Source organism: Hakea prostrata, chromosome 11, assembly GCF_041222555.1.
Source record: "Hakea prostrata isolate BN-2017 chromosome 11, UWA_Hpros_2, whole genome shotgun sequence".
Taxonomy (NCBI): domain Eukaryota; kingdom Viridiplantae; phylum Streptophyta; class Magnoliopsida; order Proteales; family Proteaceae; genus Hakea; species Hakea prostrata.
The window spans coordinates 19037554-19059485 of record NC_142610.1 but is presented as its reverse complement, the minus strand read 5'-3'; the positions used below and the strand labels follow the sequence as shown (position 1 = coordinate 19059485).

Sequence of the window (21932 nt, the reverse complement as noted above, 5' to 3'; positions counted from 1 at the left end):
CGGATTTTTTTATTGAATACGGATATCAATGGGAGAGGTTTCCAATTTCCATCACCAAAGAAATGGGAGAGGTTTTCAATTTCCATCACCAAAGCAATGAGAGACTTTAGAGCTCAATATAGAATTATGGAGTGTGAATTTATTTATGTTTAAAGCACTATCAACTTATTGACTATTTTAGCATTTTGTAGGAGCTTGAATCATCTTATATTTCTATGAATTTTATTTTTAGTTTACTTGTGCTACTTTTACGTTTTTTTTTTTTTTTTTTTTTTTTTTTTATGAATTTACATTTGATATTTTAGGTCCACGTACAGGACCAATTAAGGCTACGGACAAGGCCAAGATAGGGTCAATCAGGGTCAGGGCCAGGGACAAGGCCAGGAACATGGCTAATCAAGGCCAATCGGGTCAGGGTCAGGGTCAGGGTCAGGGTCAGGGTCAGGGTCAGGGATAGGGCCAATCAGGGCCAGGGACAGGGCTAATTAGGGCCAATCAGGGCCAACCCATCCCGACCCGGCCTAATTAGGGCCAATCAGATGGGAATGGGCTTGGCTTGGCCCTATAGGGCTTAGGGTTTGGGACAATAATCCTTGGCCCTGAACTAGGGTTAGGGCGGAATGGGCTCAGATTGTAACATACAGGGCTGGGTTTGGGATTGCAAAAGCCCGGCCCAGCCCGACCCTGTGCAGCCCCTACCTCCTTGCATGGATCACCATGATTGATAATCTCTATCATAGCTATCAAGAACATGAAGGGTAGCTGCTGCAGCAGTGACTCCTTGATTTTCCTCTGTACCAGTACTAAATCTACAGTGTTTACTACCATCCCAAATACTTTGACATAACACTCGTTTTCTTCTTCTTCTTCTTCCTTTTCTTTTTTTTTTTTTTTTTTTGGGGGGGGGCGGGGGGTTAGATGGATGAAGATTCCCTATGACTGGGAACCAACCCACCAGATATTGCTCAACTGTGTTCCTGACAATCCATCTCTTTTTTTTCTGTGATTTTTCCTCCATTACCACTGTTCAGGTTACCATCACAAGTGCTTTGATGTAAATGTTTTGTCCATATTCTTTGCTCTATCATGACAAATTGTCTTTTCATGCTACAAAGCTGGTGTTTCTTGATTATGCTTCCACTCCAAAAGGTTACCAGTGTTATGATCCTGTTTGTCACTCAAAAAGGCCAGTGGCATTTTGACCCTGTCAGTCTGTCACAAACAAGCAGCTTGTGACTGTTGATGTTATCTTTTTTAAATCACTCAAGATTGTTCTGATGAGCATCAGAAACTGATCACTTGGGTCCTCCACCTATTCTGGTTGTTATCCCTCTTATAGATTCATCTCCTCCTTTCCCAACACCCCCATTGCACTTGTATACAAGCTATTCCAAGGCATTGGCTTTTGCCCTAAAGTCTACTATTGCAAACAGATTTCCATTTGTATGGAACTCAATATTTGGCAGAGAAGCTGATGCAGAATTGAAGACATATTTACGAAAGAAGAAGCCCATTGGGTTAGGCCCATCAAAGGCCTAAAGTTGTCACCTGAATCAGCCCATGGCTTTCATGGGCTAGGGCTATTTTAGTGGGTTAAAGTTAGCCCACATTTGTTGAACTTCATAGTCTAGACCTAAGCCTAAGTCTAGTTTTTAGAAAGTCAATAAAAGGGGCTTTAGTTTGAAAATAAGAGAACTCATTGTCAAAGGAGTTCTCCTTTGTCAAGAGTTAGGTAGTAGTTGAGTCATTAATAGGTAGGTGGTGTTAGCTAGTGGTTGGATGTTGCCATTAATGTTTATGTCTCTTTAGAATGCTATATAAAGAGACTTATGTAAGTGGTGAAAAAACAACTCATCTATTGAAATCAAATTGCTTTGTTAGCATTCCTTCTCTATGGAGACTCCTTGTGTTTGATCAAGGTAGGTTGGTGTTTGATACAATCGATCCACCTTGCGGTGTGAAGCCCGGGTGTTACTTTGTTGTCCTTATTGTTCTCTTAATTCTCTTATATTGTTCCATCCTTTTCTTCTTTATAGTCTACTGCTGTTTTGAAGACCTATTTAGTCCTTGTTCTTAAACCAATATCCTTGTTCTACCACTCCGGTTTTCAGCCTATCTTTATATCTGAATTTTATTTATCTTAAGTCTAATCAAATCTAAAGTTGATTCCCTGTGAAAGGTCCTATTTGGCTACTGTTTTGATCATTCAAATACAGTACTACATTATTTGGTATCAGAGCCATGAGAGGGAGTGAAAATTCTAGACCATCCAGTCCAACTAATCCTATGGCAGCAATGATGGAGATGGTTCAACAACTGAGCAACCAAATCACTGCGAACCAGAAGCAAATGGACGAGAGGTTCTCAGAAATGGAGGCCAGAGTTGCTGCCTCTACTTATGTTCCTCACCCTCCACTTGGTGAAGAATTCCATCCAGCTCATTCTCTAGCCAATTTTCCTGCTCGAAGAAATATGGGGAGAGGACCCCAAAGGGTTCCAGTTGTGCAACCAACTTTTGAGGAGCACCTACGAAGTTATTTTGCTGGAGAACAACCTACATTCAATAAGCATGTTGGTGACTTGTTAGGGGTAATCTGGTATTTGTACTGCTTTAGTCATGAACCGAACCAGTTGGGTTCATTTGGTTCACAGCCTATTGTATTAAGGAGGCTGGGTTGGTTCAAGGGTATTGTGTGCAAATCGATTTCCTTTTTGAGATATTTTCTCTCTGTTCTACGGGTTCTTCTTGGAGCTCTCTTGAAGCTTCGTTCATGGCCGTCGTGTTCGAATGCTTGTAGTTCTGGTTATCCCTGGTGCTTGAAGGAGGAAACATAGGGCTTTTGATCGCTGGAGTGAGGCGAACACTCGATGGTACTTTGGAGACCTGTGGTTGCTTGTATCAAGTGTTTCGTATTCTCTTTTTTCTTCTTCTAGATCTGTAAACTCCCAAAGACTTAGTGAATTGGATTCATACCTGAATCCCGGAGAGTAGGCTATGCCGAACTCCGTAATCATGTCTTCTTCTTCTCTGATACTTGAATACCCTTGTATGTTCGGTCCACAAGATATTAGGGCATGAGATTTTGATAATACGATCACAGATTGGCATCAGAGCCATCTCAGTCATGTTCCCTGCTTCATTTAGGTATTGTTGAGTCATTTAAATCCTAAATTTGAAGGTTGCTTATACGGTTTAAGGTTGTCTCAGGTTACATTCTTATTTTCTTTAAATTCTTTAGCTGATTATACCTTTGATATATGAATGACAATTCGGTTCTTATAGTTTCTATTCAATTCTGTCATAGTTTTAATCTTATGAAATTGTTTTCATTTCATATGATATGAATGTGTTATGATTATGATTCGGTTCTATAAAACCTCTGTTAAAAGTGTTTCATATAATTGTGGTATACTCTGTTAAGGTGTTTATAACCTGTTGGGTGACAATCTGAGTATAGGTAGGTAATTCTGATATGATTAGGGTTTAATTAATCTCATTTAACTTTGCCTCTCTGATTATACTATCTACTGTCTAACTTTTCTTGTTAATATTGATCTAATACTTGGTATGTATTGATCTGTGGTGTTAACATCTGATTATTAGGCTGCTGTAACTTGTATAAACTGAGCTTATGTTTTTGTGATTAATTAATATTGATTATTTAACTCTTTGTTAGAATAATCTTTTATTTTTTCAGAATTGGTTAATCAGTATTGTGAATAGAATTCTTGTATACTGATTAGTGTCTTGTACCGGGTTCAAAGTGGAGCCTAGTAAGGGTTTCTGTCTACCAGGGGAGGATACTCCTCCCGGTGTGGTTAGTGTTATTACCACAGGCTCTAGTAGAGCTGTAGGACTAGGGGGGAACCCTAGCTACCTAAGTTTGGATACTCCTATGGGGGGTTCTAGGGTAGATATTGAGAAGTTTGATGGCACAGGGGACTTTGGGATTTGGAAGAGGAAGGTTCGAGCTTTAATGGCTCAGCAAAAGCTCCTAAGATCAATAGATGACCCAGATGCTTTCTTTGAAAGTATTGATCCAGTCTTGAGGACTGAAGTGATGGAGAATGCAATTGGTTGCATGCTCTGGAACATCACTGATGGGGTTATCAGGTGTCTTGATGATGATGACAACACTCCTATTAAAGTTTGGAATAAGCTTGAGCTGATCTATCAGAAAAAGAATCTAGGTAACAAAATTTATTTGAAGGAGAGGTTGTATGGGTTTAAGATGGACCCTACAATCACCCTTGACAAGAACCTAGATATATTTAAGAAGCTGATTCAAGACTTAGCTAACACAGGGGGAGAGACTAAATTGGAAAATCAGGACTTGTCTATTATCCTATTGAATTCATTACATAATGATTATCTTGTTGTTAAGAACTCAATCAAATATGCCTGTCAAAACATTTCCCTAGAACAACTGATTGATGCCTTAAAGAATAGGGAGTCTGAACTATTGGCTTCTGGTAAGACTAAAGGCAGTGGGGAAAACCTGTTTGTAAAGGGCAAGGGCTCTTACAAACAAGGGAGACCAAAAGGAAAGGGAAAAGTAATTGAAAGCCATGAGACTAACAATAAGAATAATAATGGGAACAACAAGTCTGATACAAACCTCAAGAGATGCTTCTTTTGCAAGAAAGTAGGACACTTTAAGAAAAATTGCTTTGCATATAAAAGAAAAATGAAGGAATTGGAGACTTCCCATTCTGATATGCCTGGACCAAAGAATGGTCAAGCCAATGTCTATGAAGACATCAGTGAGGTGCTTACCATTTCTGAGGTTAGTAGGCAAGAAGGATGGATTTTAGATTCAAGTTGTACTTATCACATGTGTCCACACATACACTGGTTTACACACTTGTCTGAGTTGAATAATGCCAAAGTTATGATGGGAAATGATGATTTATGTGATGTAGTTGGTATTGGTTCTGTTGAATTATTGAATCACAATAAATCTGTTTTCACCTTACATGATGTTAGATACATACCTGACTTAAAGAGAAACTTGATTTCAATTAGTAGCCTTGACAAATGCTAGGTTTGTAACTTGTATCTCTGGGGTAGTCTTTCTGTATCTAAGGGATCTCATGTATGTTTAAAGGGCATTTCTCAGTCTGGTTTGTATGTTTTTGATGGTAGTACATTCCTAAATAATATCTCCAATATTTGTTGTCTGTCAAGTGAGTCAAATATCACTAGTGTGTGGCATGCTAGGCTAGGACACATAAGCAATAAAGGAATGCAAGCTCTAAGTAAACAAGGCCTGTTTGGCAAGGATGTCATTGATAACTTAGAGTTTTGTGAGTCATGTGTCTTAGGTAAGCAGCACCGGTTAAGCTTTGGAGCTGGGTCTCACTTATCTGGGGATATATTAGAATATGTACATGCTGATTTGTGGGGACCTGCTTCAATCTTGTCTTATGGTAGAAACTCTTATTTCTTATCCCTTGTTGATGACTACTCTAGGAAAGTATGGATCTTCTTATTGAAGACCAAGGATGAAACTTTTGAAAAGTTCAAGTATTAGGTTGCTTTGGTAGAAAACTTGAGTGAAAGGAAAGTTAAAACATTAAGGACTGACAATGGATTAGAATTTGTTAATGAAATGTTTAATGGATTTTGTAATGACAAAGGGATTCAAAGGCATAGGACTGTTAAATACACCCCTCAGCAAAATGGCATTGCTGAAAGAATGAATAGGACAATTTTAAACAAGACTAGATGTATGCTCATCAGTTCAGGGGTACCTAAGGGTTTCTGGGGTGAAGCTGTTACAACAGCTGTTCACCTAATCAATAGGAGTCCATCTGTTTCCTTAGGGTTTAAAACCCCTGAGGAAATGTGGTGGGGTAAACCTCCCAGTCTTAGTTACCACAAGGTATTTGGGTGTGAACCCTTTGCTCATCAGAGCATTGGTAAATTAGAACCCAGGAGTAAAAAGAGCATCTTTCTAGGGTATCCTGAGGGGGTGAAAGGATATAAGCTATGGGATAGGACTGTGCCTGGTGTGAAGACCTTTGTTAGTAGGGATGTTCTCTTTAGGGAGAGTGTGTTCCCTTGTCTTTCCATTGACAATACCAATTTGAATCCACTTGATCAAAGAATGACAGACTTCACTCAATTTGATTAGGGCAAGCTGATGTTTTCTTAAGTCCTGCTCAGACTCTTGATCCTAGTATACCTAATGGACCCTTGACTTCCCCTCAACCTAGCTCTGGTAATAAAGAGTCTGAGGTTGTAGTTTCTGAGATTGAGAGTGGGCCATTGCCCTCTCCTAAGACTTCCACTGGAGAGGTGGAAGAAGTTCCTGATCTGAGTAGTTACCAATTGGCTAGGGATAGAGTTAGGAGAGTGGTTAGGCCACCTAGAAGGTATGTAGCCAACTTTGCACATGAGACTGATATTTCTGTCTCTGATATTGGGTTAGATGAACCTAGTTCCTATGAAGAAGCTTTGGGTTCCAAAGATAAAGATTTATGGGTTCAAGCCATTAATGATGAATTAGATTCATTAAATAAGAACCAGGTTTGGGAACTAGTTCAGAAGCCCAAGGATCAAAGGTTATTACCTTGTAAGTGGATATTTAAAATCAAGGATGATGGAATTGATAATTCCAAAAGATATAAGGCCAGACTTGTTGAAAAAGGTTTTGTTCAAAGAGAAGGGGTGGATTATGATGAAATTTTCTCTCCGGTTGCCAAGTATAAGACTATAAGGTTGTTGTTGTCCCTTGTTGCTCAGAACAAAATGATTATAGAGCAATTGGACGTGAAAACTGCCTTTCTTCATGGCAATTTAGAAGAAAGGATATATATGCAACTACCTTTAGGCATCTCGGCAGCTGGAGATGAATCACAAGCTTACTTGTTGAAGAAATCTCTCTATGGACTTAAACAGGCTCCTAGGCAATGGAATAAACGTTTTGACTCATTTGTGTTGAGTGTAGGGTTTAAGAAAAGTGTTTATGACAGTTGCCTATATTTTCTCATTTCAGATTCTATTGTGTTATATCTTATACTTTATGTTGATGATATATTGATTGCTTGTGTTGATTCTAGTCTTATTCAAGATGTTAAGAACAAACTGAAATCTGAATTTGAGATGAAGGATCTTGGGACAGCCAAGAAAATTTTAGGGATTGAGATTCATAGGGATAAGGGGGAGGATACTATGTTCATTGGTCAGAGATTATATTTATTGAAAGTGCTTGAGAAGTTTAACATGCTTAATTGTAAACATGTAAATGTTCCTTTAGCTGCACATTTTAAACTCTCAAATGATCATTGTCCTAAGAATAACTTTGAAAAAAGTGAAATGTCAAAGATCCCTTATTCTAGTCTTTTAGGTTCTCTTATGTATCTCATGATATGTACTAGACCTGATATTGCTCATGCTGTTAGTGTACTGAGTAGGTTTATGTCTAATCCTGGTAAAGAACATTGGCTTGCTCTCAAGTGGCTCTTAAGGTATTTGAGAGGTACTGTTCATAAAGGTTTAGTGTTCAAGTCCACACCTGGTGATCTTATTCTTGAAGGATATACTGACTCAGATTATGCCAGTAATGTAGATAACAGGAAATCATTATCTTCTTATTTCTTTCTGTTATCTGGTAATTGCATCAGTTGGAAGGTGCAACAACAGCCTATAGTTGCTTTGTCTACTACAGAGGCTGAGCTTGTTGCTGCATCTGAATGTGTTAAAGAGAGTATATGGTTGAATGGTTTGTTATGTGAACTTGGTATTTTGAAGATTAAACCTGTTGTCTTTATTGATAACCAGAGTGCTATCTTCTTATGTAAGAATCCTGTTTATCATGACGTAACCAAACATATAGACATTAAATACTTCTTTCTCGGGATAAAATAACTGATGGTTCACTTTTAGTTGAAAAGGTAAGTACTGAGCATAATCCTGCAGACTGTGGTACTAAGTAATTGTCTCTTTCTAAATTTCTACATTGTCTTGATTTGTTGGGAATTGGTGATGTTGTCTTTTAGTACATATGTTATGTAGTTTTGAGTTGTATATTACTTGTTTTTTGGATTGTGGTGTGTGTCTTGTTGTTATTTGATTGTTTATCAGGTTTTGCATTTGTTGCAGTTTTAGGGGAGATGCTGCCCAAATTTTTTATAACTCTTTCTATGTTTATCTCAGTTATGAGATATTTGCCTGGTGTGTGCATGTGTGCTCTTCATAGTTATATGAGTGAGTTATGAGTTATGAGTTATGTTTAGGGTTTTCTCTACCTAGTGCAATCTGTTGCATGGTGTATCTGCATGGAGTCATTAGTGTTTCATGGTTAGTGTGTGTCTAGGTATTTTGCATATTTTATTTGCTTTGTACTGTGTTTTTCTTTTGTCTTGTGTGTGCAGGTATACGTGGATGATGACGGTCGCATCCAGCTCACTATAGTCATTTTGGGTGTACAGATTAAGGGGGAGATTGTTAGGGGTAATCTGGTATTTGTACTGCTTTAGTCATGAACCGAACCGGTTGGGTTCATTTGGTTCACAGCCTATTGTATTAAGGAGGCTGGGTTGGTTCAAGGGTATTGTGTGCAAATCGATTTCATTTTTGAGATATTTTCTCTCTGTTCTACGGGTTCTTCTTGGAGCTCTCTTGAAGCTTCGTTCATGGCCGTCGTGTTCGAATGCTTGTAGTTCTGGTTATCCCTGGTGCTTGAAGGAGGAAACATAGGGCTTTTGATCGCTGGAGTGAGGCGAACACTCGATGGTACTTTGGAGACCTGTGGTTGCTTGTATCAGGTGTTTCGTATTCTCTTCTTTCTTCTTCTAGATCTGTAAACTCCCAAAGACTTAGTGAATTGGATTCATACCTGAATCCCGGAGAGTAGGCTATGCCGAACTCCGTAATCATGTCTTCTTCTTCTTTGATACTTGAATACCCTTGTATGTTCGGTCCACAAGATATTAGGGCATGTTTAGAAAATGCGCACGTGTCTCCCTCGGGGGGTCGTGGGCCCGGACGAAAACGAGGGAGGGCGGGGCCCCGCGGTTTTTTTGTTTGTTTTGGGGGGGGTGGGGGGGGGTGGTTGGTTGTTTTTGTTGGTTGGAGGGGAGGGGGGGGCGGGGGGGCCGGACCCGGCGGGGCGGGGGGCGCGGGGGGGGGGGGGGGGGGGGGGGGGGGATGGGATGGGGGGGGGGGGGGGGGCCCCCGCGGGGGGGGGGGGGGGGGGGGGGGGGGGGGGGAGGGCGTTTTCTCTCTTTTTTTTTCGTTGGCGCCACACGCCAAGTTAATTTCTCTTCGCCAAGGGAGCTTGTCGGGGATTGCAGAATATATGGAACAATTTGACTCTCTTTCTTCTCATACAGGAATTCCAGAGAGGGAGATCCAAATCTTGTCACGTTTCAGATTGGGTTTACGGCCTGAAATCAATAGGGCCATTGGCATTGTGGATGTAGAGAACGTGCAGGATTGTTTTGAAAAGGCCCTACGTGCGGAAGAATTATTGGCATCCAACAACAAAAGGTTTGGATACCAAGCCGGGGAGGCTAGGCGAAATTTTCCAGCACCAAAACCTACAACAACAACCCCTACTCAACCCACATTTCCTACCCGACAAGATAAGGGCAAGGCTCCTATGACTAGTGGCAGCCAAGCACAATGTTTTCACTGTCAAGAGGTTGGACATTATGCTAAATATTGCCCACACCGTCAAAAGATTAATGCTGTTGCTGAGATAGAAAAGTCAGAAGAGGAAGAAGATCCTGATCTATTCCCATACCCGCTCGATGATGGCGACTATGACGGAGCTGCATATGATGAGGATGATGCTAATAGAGGTGATGCTTATGGCATTCATATAGTAAGCCGCATCTTGGTGGCTGAAACCAAAGGAGAGGACTGGCGGCGCAATTGTATCTTCTACAGCCGTATGAAGTCCGGAGATAATACCGCTTTGGTGATAGTTGACAGTGGGAGCTGTGTCAACGTTACTTCAGACACCTTTGCGAAGAAAGCAAACTTGAAGGTGGAGAAGCACCCTCAACCATATCGGGTATCCTTGCTGAATGGGAATACTCTGGAGGTAAATCAACGGTGTTCCGTACCACTGAAGCTCCATCGATATGAGGAAGAGGTATGGTGTGATGTAATCCCTATGCATCTTACTGATGTTCTGTTTGGTCGACCATGGATGTATGATAATGATGTTATAGTCGGTGGGAAGAAAAACCAATGTGTATTCAAGTTCAAAGGACTTCACACTGTCCTCCACCCAGTCAATGTCCCAGCTGAAATGCGTCAACGGAGGTCCTTGAGGACCAATCAAAGGGGGACCGATGAAGCACAAAAGTTGTTGTCCATACCGCAAAAGAAGCTGCTGGTTGTTCCTCACAAGGAGTTCATTCACACTAGCCATGATACAGGGCTGGTACTGGCTCTAGTTACAAGGGTAGTCACGCCTCCACCTGAGGCGACATTCCCTCCACCCATCAAAGAGTTATTTTCTGATTTTTCTGATGTGGTTCCTAATGAGTTGCCTAATGAGCTACCTCCTATGCGCGATATTCAACATGCCATTGATTTGGTACCGGGTTCAGTGTTACCAAACCTACCGGCTTATCGCCTTAGCCCAACAGAGCACAATGAACTCAAAAGACAAGTGAATGAGTTGCTACATAAAGGATTCATTCAGGAGAGCTTAAGTCCATGTGTTGTACCAGCATTACTGACTCCAAAGAAGGATGGCTCATGGCGCATGTGTGTGGACAGTAGAGCAATCAACAAGATTACAGTTAAGTATAGGTTTCCTATACCACGGCTTGATGACATGTTGGACATGCTATCCGGGGCTAAGATCTTTTCTAAATTGTTTCTTAGAAGTGGCTATCATCAGATTCGTATTCGGCCTGGAGATGAGTGGAAGACTGCCTTCAAGACCAAGGATGGACTATTCAAATGGAAAGTCATGCCTTTTGGTCTGACGAATGCACCTAGTACATTCATGAGGGTGATGACACAGGTACTCTGTCCTTTTATTGGTCGATTTTTGGTCGTATACTTTGATGATATATTGATCTACAGCAAGCATCCAGATGATCACATCGATCATCTACGGCAAGTCTTGAGAGTGCTTCGCCATGAGAAGCTATACATCAATCTTAAGAAATGCTCCTTTATGCTGCCAAAGGTTGTGTTCCTTGGTTTTATTGTCTCATCACAGGGGGTTGAAGCTGATCCAGAGAAGATAACAAGTATAACAGATTGGGCTACACCAAAGACAATCACTGAGGTTCGTAGTTTTCATGGACTTGCATCGTTTTACAAGAGATTCATTCGGAACTTTAGTGTAGTCATGGCACCTATTACCGAGTGTTTGAAGCAAGGCAAAGGTGAGTTCAAGTGGACAGCAGCGGCAACCAAAGCCTTTCATCTTATCAAGCAAAAGATGACAAAGGCTCCAATACTTCGCCTGCCAGATTTTGACTGTACATTTGAGGTAGCAACTGATGCCTCACATATTGGTCTAGGAGGTGTATTGATGCAAGGAGGGCACCCTATCGCTTTCTACAGCAAGAAACTCAATGATGCCAAGCGACGCTATTCGACATATGATCTAGAGCTCTATGCTGTTGTCCAGGTATTACGCCATTGGAGACATTATCTCATCGGCAAAGAGTTCATTCTCTATACCGATCATGAGGCGCTGAAGTATCTACATTCACAAAAGTCGATAAGCAACAGGCACGCTAAATGGGTTACTTATCTCCAAGAGTTTGTGTTCGCAATGAAGTACAAGGCAGGAAAGGAGAATACGGTGGCTGATGCATTGAGTCGAAAAGTACTTACTCTTAGCACATTCTCAGCACATGCAGTTAGCATTGATCAGATACGTGATGAGTATGCATCTGACGAAGATTTCAACATGCCATACAAGGAGTTACAGCAAGGCAAGCAACATCATAAATACTCACTTCACGATGGGTATTTGTTTTTGGGAACTCGGTTATGCATTCCAAATTCTTCCCTACGACATCACATCATACGGGAGCTGCATGGCGGAGGTTTGGGAGGTCACTTTGGCAAGGATAAGACTATCATACAAGTTACCGATCGGTATTATTGGCCCCATATTGCAAAGGATGTTGATCATGTAATCAAGAGATGCAGAGTCTGTCAACTAGCCAAGGGAACCAAGCAAAATACAGGTTTGTACTCACCATTACCAGTTCCTCATGAACCTTGGATTGATATTAGTATGGATTTCGTACTTGGGCTACCCTCCACAAAAGAGCGATCCGACTCCATCATGGTTGTGGTTGACCGATTCTCAAAGATGGCTCATTTTATACCATGTCGAAAGACCTTTGATGCATCTCACATTGCAAAGATATTCTTTAAGGAGGTTGTACGACTACATGGACTACCAAGTAGCATTGTCTCAGATCGTGACGTCAAGTTCACGAGCTACTTTTGGAAGACATTGTGGCTGAAAAGTAACACAAAGTTACAGTTTTCAACCGCATTCCATCCACAAACTGACGGGCAGATAGAAGTGGTGAATCGAAGCTTGGGAAACTTACTGAGGTGTTTGGTTCGTGATTATGAGAAGACATGGCCATCCATACTCGACATAGCTGAGTTTGCTTACAACAGCTCAGTTAATCGTACGACAGGTCGTACTCCTTTTGAGATTCTACTTGGAGTTCAACCCCGACGGCCTATAGACCTCATTCCATTACCACCACAAGCACGTGTGATTATTGAGGCTGACGAGTTTCTATGCCATATCACAGAGGTACATGCTGATGTTCGCCGAAGAATAGCTCTCAACAATGATGTCTACAAGGCTACAACAGATCATCATCGACGATATGTGGAGTTTCAACCAGGAGACATGGTGATGGTTCGTGTCAACCCAGAAAGGTTCCAACATGGGGTCAACAACAAACTCCATCCAAAGAAGATGGGTCCATACAAGGTGTTGAAACGCATTGGACCAAATGCTTATGTACTCGAGCTACCAGAAGAAATGAACATAAGCAATGTCTTCAACGTGGCTGACTTACATCTTTATGTAGGACACCACTCTGATGATGGAGACACTGAACAAATGTTGAGGCTGCCCCAACTCAAGCCACCAATCACTGACATCATTGAAGAGGTTTTGGATGACTCTTACAAAACCACTCGTCGTGGCACTGGATACCATGTTTTCCTCGTCAAATGGAAGAATCGTCCACGACATGATAGTACTTGGATTCATGCTGATGATTTCAAGAAACTCGATCCCGATTTGTATGAACGTTACATGTCCTTCGTTCATTCGTCGGAGACGAATGTTTTCAAGCCGGGGAGAGTTGATGCAGAATTGAAGACATATTTACAAAAGAAGAAGCCCATTGGGTTAGGCCCATCAAAGGCCTAAAGTTGTCACCTGAATCAGCCCATGGCTTTCATGGGCTAGGGCTGTTTTAGTGGGTTAAAGTTAGCCCACATTTGTTGAACTTCATAGTCTAGACCTAAGCCTAAGTCTAGTTTTTAGAAAGTCAATAAAAGGGGCTTTAGTTTGAAAATAAGAGAACTCATTGTCAAAGGAGTTCTCCTTTGTCAAGAGTTAGGTAGTAGTTAAGTCATTAATAGGTAGGTGGTGTTAGCTAGTGGTTGGATGTTACCATTAATGTTTATGTCTCTTTAGAATGCTATATAAAGAGACTTATGTAAGTGGTGAAAAAACAACTCATCTATTGAAATCAAATTGCTTTGTTAGCATTCCTTCTCTATGGAGACTCCTTGTGTTTGATCAAGGTAGGTTGGTGTTTGATCCAATCGATCCACCTTGCAGTGTGAAGCCCGGGTGTTACTTTGTTGTCCTTATTGTTCTCTTAATTCTCTTATATTGTTCCATCTTTTTCTTCTTTATAGTCTACTGCTGTTTTGAAGACCTATTTAGTCCTTGTTCTTAAACCAATATCCTTGTTCTACCACTCCGGTTTTCAGCCTATCTTTATATCTGAATTTTATTTATCTTAAGTCTTATCAAATCTAAAGTTGATTCCCTATGAAAGGTCCTATTTGGCTACTGTTTTGATCATTCAAATACAGTACTACATTAAAAAAAAAAAAAAAAAAAAAAAAAAAAAAAAAAAAAAAAAAAAAAACAAAAAATATAAACCCCCCCCCCCCCCCCAAAAAAAACACCCCCCCCCCCCCCCCCCCCCCCCCTAAAAAAAAAAAAAAAAAAAATAAAAAAAATTTTTTTTTTAAACACCACAAAAAAAACCAACCTTAAAAACCTTCAGGACTACAGCTTATATTCTTCTGCATGCATACACATCTCATATATGGATATGAAATCAAATATACATAATTATAACAAAATGTAAACAATGATTAAAAGAAGAAAGATTTAGACTTGCATAAAGTAAGAGTACAAGAATGCTACTTTTTAATTATGATTGATAAACAGTTGAAACAAGCAGAACAAATCGATGAACAGAAAGCAAGATGGAATGCACACTAAACTCAAATACATGTCATGATATAGTGTATAAAAAGAATTGCCTGAATTTGTTAACTTCAGTAGTTCCATTATCCTATCAATTGTTGCCTCACAGATCATCTCAGAAGAGAAAACTGTGCCGGGAGTTGAAACTTGTTGCGAAGGTTGCCTATAACAAGGAGCCAAAAGAACCACACGCCTCCACCAGTCTGGAGATGGAGTAGTATTAAGAGCATGTCTCAGACAGCGCATTGCTCTTTCCCAGTCCAAACTCCCTCTTTGGATGGAATTGGCAAGATCCTATACCAATGAAAAAAAAACCAGATTTGATTAAACTCTAGGCAGTCCGAACATGATTACCGTCCAAAAGTACTTTTAAAAAAAATAATTCTAACAAAAGATCAACCTACAAAGACATCCTCATCTTCCCCATCAATCAGCAACTATCAACAAAAGATCAACCTACAAAGACATCCTCATCTTCCCCATCAATCAGCAACTATCATGACAACAAGATGTTCCAACAATTAAACTGACCTTGTAAATAGGTCTTGCGAAGCTCAGTTAGAGAGTAAGACAAACTAATTAACTTTGTGACAAGAAGCCCTTCCAAATTCAAAGATGTCATAGAATGCTTATATAGGGCTGGCAGACAAAGCTGTTGACCTTTCCTACCCTTCCTGACGTATATAAGTCACATAATGAGCATACTTTATTGGTAATAAGCCTCGGGTGTGGTTATGTATGCACTGGGTCAATGATTTCACGTCTTCTCTTTGCATGGACCACTTTTATGGGCCTCCTGTGTACAAGGAAAGCATAAGGGATTAGGATAAGTAGTATCTTGATTCATTCCTAGACTAACTAATGTAGTGGGTTTTACTTTCCTAGGTAGTATTGATTAGTCTTTCAGTTAGCTATCTAAGTAGTTGTTGTCTTTGCAAGCCAATACTATGAAAGACATTACTACTAATCTAATACCAATATCATTATCAACCATTATTACATTAGGGAGTGGCATTGGTCAACCAGAAAATAATGAACGGCTTCCCACATTGGCACTGGCATATGACATTTACTTGGAAATCAAATTTTCTGCAAATATTGTCTATGTCATCATTGACTGACCTGGTGAGTTTCCACTCAAAAGTATGGCATCACATGCAACACTTAAGTGAGTCAATATTAGGACTATCGAGAAAATGTTATATACAAGATGGGCCACATAACTGAGTATGGGTTTGAAATGTGCAAATGGTCAATCCATCCGTCCCACTACCTCTCAAATAGTTGATATTGCCACAGCATCCATCCACTGGTTTGAATCCAGGATAAAGAACATGGTGCCAACCTAGTTTTCAACTAGTTAGAACCCAAATTTGATCGAACCTTCTTATGCTTTGGGTAAATACTGACATGTGAAGGGCTGGTCAAAACTGGTTGAAACAACCAAAAGGGGTTTGCTTGAAATTGGTTAAAATTAGTTGAAACTTGGTATCTTCTAGGTTGATAACTTGATACTATCAAGATTTCAACCAAAACAAAAAAGTGTCAAGAAGTAGTACATATTGTTTCATCTCAGAAACCAGGGAACCGAGGTAGCTTCGTCAAAACCAACAGTTCCAACCAGTTTCTTCTGCCCTGGACCAATGTCTTAAGATGCCATGGAGAAAATTCACTAGATGGCAAGTCATAGAGACAAGATGGTCCAGAAAATATGACATGTAAATAACTCAAAAGATGCTATATCTACTCAATGGCTTGATTGACCAAATCAGCCCTCCATATGGCTAAACAAGGGCAGGAATAAGGAAATGCAACCCTATTTACCAGTTACTCCGATAAGGAAACATTTTATTACATCCCCATCTGGCCATCTATTCATCTGTTATTCACTTTTTCTCTCTTCCTTATGTTCTCTGTTATTCTAGTTAATGTAATTTTAATTCTGTTACATGGTATCAGAGAGTAACTACAGATCCCATTCTGAAATTAAAAAGTTCCCAGTTTAATTGTCTCTGGGGATATTATTCTACTTGTAGTCCATCTGCCGTTGTTCCATCTAGACTTAGAATTTCTTATCATCACACCAAGAAAGACAATGAAGATTTAATAGCTTTACAACCTTTTCTATGGAGAATCTGCTGATCGTTGCAGAATACTTGAAGATTATGCCAACGGTTCATGCTTCTTGGAATTTTTTCCAATATTGGTGTACTCACACTTTGAGATACGGTAATTGGTCATATTTATTTGTTCACGTGTAATGCCTACAAGTAAGGGGGAGATTGGAAATTTATGCTCAAGACTTTTATCCTAAGATGGTCTTCTACAGCAACAACTACTACCTACTTGGTCCGCATCAACCGATACTGCCTTCTACCTACCTACTTGTAGTAACCCATACTATCTTTTACCAACCTAATTGGTCCGCAGTAACCTATACTGTCTATTTGTTTCACATAAACCTATATTTGACTTGTAGAGATCTTTGTTTTAGACTTTATTTCTACCTTTGGTTGAGCAGAATTACTGTCTGCTACCTACAACTTGCCTTCTTATGAAGAGCTTATGCACAAACATTGGAGCTACACTTTTTTATTTACTTGTTTAGACATTAGAACTGCACTTTTTATCTACTTGTGTGGATATTGGAGCTGCAATTTCTATCTTCTCTTGTGGAGATTCCCACCTATTACCTGCCTTTTGTGAAGCAGCCATTGGAGATTATACACTTGTGAGACAATCGATACTTCTATAATTCTATTGGCATTCTTTGAATAGTGCCTTTGATATTATTGTTGATGTTTTGCTTGTGGATGTGGTTCATATTCACTGCCGCCTATTATTCTCATTGTTGAATGGTTTGTTCAAGACGAAGACTATTTAAGTTGCTATCGACTATGTCTTGGGTATACCACATCTGCTATTGCTACTTATACTCAAGATTATGAAGTTTTTAATATATGTTGTTGTTACTCCAAGCAGAAGCCTTTGGTATCCATACTCCATCTTGAGGAGGAGTATTAAGATATGTGAGATTTACCATTTCATTGGAACCACACTATGTAGGGTCCATCCCAGATTGGATTAGATCTGATTCCATTCTGCCCAGATTTTATTTTATTTCCTTAGCTCCTACTTATTATATTAGGATATTACTTTCAAATTTTTTGCACTTTCTATTTTATTTAGTATGACTAGCAAGCAATACTTGGGAAGATTTGTTCCCCTTCCTTCTTGTTGCTTGGTTGTCAACTAAGTCTATTTTAAAATGGTAATATTTGAAGATGTTTGAAGATCTTGTAACTAGAGTTGAAGATATTTGAAGATCACTCTAAGCTAGAAACTTTTCAATAATAAAATACACTGTTGAAAGGAAGAGCAACATCTTGCACAATTCTCCATCCTTTCCTTCTTCTCCACCACTTCTTGTCTCTTCCTTTCGTTCTCTGTTATTTCTAGTTATTTTAATAATTATGTACAACAGAAAAAAGAGAAAGAATGTATTCCTATAAAATTATTCACCTCTCCATGCAATGGTTCCCCAAGAACGCTAGGATAAGTCATTGGCACATATCGCACATTCGCAACTTGTTCTCCAGATATATTTGGATATGCCTGAGTGATAAACCGATGGGTGCCAAATGTAGGGCAGTGGAGGTGCTGATCCAGCATTTGCATGTGCATAGCCACCATATCTCGCCTCCTATGGGTCTCCAATATAAGGGTGAACAAGGCTTCATCATCAGGAATATTTTCAACGAACTGAAAGCCACTACGAAGTAGTTCATAAAACGGCACACGACATTTATCCTCCTCAACCAACAGCCAAATTACATCCAAGCAACTGTGCAGCCACTCATTAAGAACCCTATCAGGTTTCCAGGCCTTTAAACCAGCACCTTCATCAACCCCCTGTTGCCTCTGGTCCCAATTAACTAACCAATTCAGCATGTGAGAGAAAATGTCAGCATAAGTAACTGGCTTAAGATTGGACTCAATCCCAGCCAATATAATTTTGCAGGATAGCTGACGGAGACAGCTAATTGAATTGTCTGTAAGTGATGGATTGACTCTTGATATGGGCTGTCCAGTGCAGGAAACATCAGAAGATTTAACTGGTGACAAAGTGGAACATGCTGATGGTTCGGTTGCAGACTGACCAGGAGATCCCATACCATGAATTGAAAGCAAAGGAGATGTAGGATTTGAAGGTTGAAAATTAGTAGGATTAGAAACTGTACTAGAAGATGGACCGGTACCAGATTGAGATAAATTGTTTGATGAAACAGCAGTAACTGCTTGATTACCCTGCCCACTTGATGCCTCAGCAGCGGATATTGAAGAAAGGAGATTAGGCAAGAATGAATCCCAGTTTACATAACCTATGTTGCACAAGCTCCGTATGGCAAACAGAATAAATTCTGCTCTTGGTGCATGACTGCAACATTGCAAAACCAAAGAAATGACAACAGATTCTGTCATTGTACGCAGTTGCTCCTGATCCTACAAGATGCACATTTTAAACTAATCAGATGCATCAATAATCAAAAGACCCAAGTGCGATACCTTCGTATCCATATCATACTAAGCAAACAATTTCTGTGAATGACTTACCGGAAACTGACTTTGAAGCCGCTCAAAGTCAAAAAGAAATTGCTCATTTCGTGGAGGAAGCTCTCTGTTGAGAGCAGTCACCCTTTTTTGAGCTTTGTTCCTAATTATATTTTTACCAACTATTGATTAGAACAGTAGCTGGAAACAATCAAATGTAGTTCAACAGCAGCATAAATTTTGTTAATTATATGTCTATGGCCTTAGTAGATGCATATTTAAAAACTACTACCTGAGCATACAACAAGATGGAGACAAATCATGGGAAATATGGGGAATTGCAGGATCATCTAAAACACTAAACAGCCATAAGCAAGATGGCAATTTATGTCAACATAACTTCAATGAGACCAGACAGAATTAGGTCTAATACTGGGCTTCTCAATGAAACAAAGTAGATGTTATGATTCAGAACTGGCATGGAAGTATGGACTTAATCTTAGTTCAGCCTGCAACCAAAAGCAACATAAAATTTTAGCAATTTCAGTGTATAAAGAAACCTGAGGCACATTTTTATATGACAAAGGAAATGAAATTCCTCCAGGGTTTTGCTTTCCTTAACCACGGACCATATTGAGAGCAAATGCAACGTATTATTGTAAAGATGTTACAAGAAAGTAGATATAGAATGTCAGATATGTGTTCAGGAAATAAGTTAACTGAAAGCTCAAGCTTCAGCATAGATTCTTTTCTTTCAAGGTTATCAGACCCCAATCATATTCTTGACCCCAGATGGAACCTATTTGAGGGCAAGAATCCATACAGAAGAACCCATTTAGCAAAGATTCTCCAGACTTGCTGTTTCTGGGTTGTGCTTTTTACCTATTACGTTCATATTCTGTTTATTTTCCATCTTATCATTTGTCATTTTCAAATTTTCATTTCTTATCTCAATACCCATCCATCTTTCTCCATCTCTTCATTCCTCCTTATTCATCTTGACCTCAGTTTCCCCTGCTTCATTTTGTAGGATCCATAGAGCCAACCCCTACTTCTTGTTCTTGTTGCCGTTCACCTCAGTTTCCCCCCACGATCGATTCCTTCTCTTCTTGCTTTTTTCATGAATAACTGTTCTTATTCCAAAAGGAGAGGAAGGTAAAAAAGTTTAGGAGCCAACCTACCCAAAGACCAGTATGGAAGAAAAACAACAACAACACCACCACCAAGGATCCCAAAAGGGCGCCTTAAATACAAAAAATTGCCAGCACCTGGCAGCTAACTTGGAATAGTAATAGTGCAATGTTTAATTGAAAGGAGGCCTTCTTCATGGGAAGCCATACCATGGAAGCAAGGAAAGAAGACAGGTCATTGCTCACCAAAGAATAAGAATTAAAATGTACAACCATATATCAAGCAAGCATAAACATCCTGTGATTCAATGACAAAGACTCTTTCAGAACCAAATTCAAGGTCACAAAACACCTAGCACGGCGAGATTAATGGAGAAGTGTCTCAGGCTGCCAAGCCAAACACCCGCTTCAGGGATACTTCTGTTAGTAAATTGGAGGATAAGGCATTGTTTAAAAGTTTATTCAGTTAGCTTTCTAATGCGAACACGGACTGGAGACCCCAGCCAAACCCTAAAGTGGGCCCCAAAAGCCATCTCCACATGCTGACCAAACCCATTCATGGGTATTTTGGTCATTTTCCAGCCCTTTTAGGGTTCAATATGGGTCTAGCTGAAATCCCCCTTGATCTGCTACGGATGCCCATTAAAAGATTCATTACCCGGTGGATTGATTTTGCTATTGCTTGTCAGCCTCTTTGGGCTTTGGAACATTCATTTACTACATTCTCCCACTGGCCCGAGTGAGAAGGAGTTTATCCTCATCTGTTTGATTCATTTCCAACTAGAAGAAAGCCTCGGAGAAAACAAAAAGTCAACTAAGCCCTCACTTATTTCATTTCGGGGATGAAGAAGAGAATCACCCTCACCCCCCCCCCCCCCCAATTCCTAATAGTGGGGAAGACCATTCATTTTTGGCTTTTTCTGGGCTCTTTCGATCTTATCCGTACTCGATGTGGCGCCCGATCCAAGGGCTATCAATCTGCTTCTTTTCTTTTTTTTTGGGTTACTGACTTGTGAGTTATAGTCCATTCTAAAGTCTTATTTGAGTTGTGGATAAGAATTCTGCGGATTTATAAAAGTTCTGAAAACCCTAAGTTTGATAAACCAGACCTTCTTAAACCTTCTGAATCCCTGACACCCAGTTCTGAAATTACAGAACCAGCAAGGATAGCCCTTCATCTGCCCTAGCCAGACCTTCACAAAGCCCTAAATTCTGATTTCTGCAAATATCCAGAAAACTGTTCACACTGTAACTATTGAGACTGAGAAAACACCCTCAGAAAACCTCACAGCTGATGAGCACATTGAACTATCCATGTGGCTGAGGACCCTCAAAGCCCAGGCACAACGACGCAATTATCAGGGGTGCGCTCTACCACTGAGCTAATAGCCCGTCATGTGGGCCTCCCACTGGGGGCCCACTATGCCAAAAGCGAGAGAAACCCCATCCCTCTCTTTCCTTTCTGCGCCCCCATGTCGCCACACAGAAGGACATGGGGACGTAAAAAGGGGGATCCTATCAACTTGTTCCAACCTAGGATAATAAGCTCATGAGCTTGGTCTTACTTCACTTCACCGTTGAGAAACGAAAGAAGACTTCCATCTTCAAGCTTAGCTTAGATGTAGCTCGCTTCTTTTTGGGTGTGAAGCAATGTCAAACCAAAATACCCAACAAGCATTAGCTCTCCCTGAAAAGGAGGTGACCCAGCCGCACCTTCCAGTACGACTACCTTATTACGACTTCACTCCAATCACTAGCCCTACCTTCGGCATCC

General features: G+C 40.2%; 1 protein-coding gene across 1 annotated transcript in view; it reads right to left on the bottom strand.

The window, feature by feature from the left end:
- Positions 1-21932, bottom strand: part of LOC149000613 (mediator of RNA polymerase II transcription subunit) — a 71737-nt gene that overhangs the window by 43518 nt on the left and 6287 nt on the right. The window contains exons 3-5 of the mRNA XM_089139416.1: positions 19092-19191; positions 18000-18980; positions 14534-14771 (exon numbers count right to left, since the gene is read on the bottom strand). Coding sequence (XP_088995542.1) covers positions 14534-14771; positions 18000-18980; positions 19092-19191 — 1319 coding nt within the window. The remainder of the gene's footprint in view (positions 1-14533; positions 14772-17999; positions 18981-19091; positions 19192-21932) is intronic.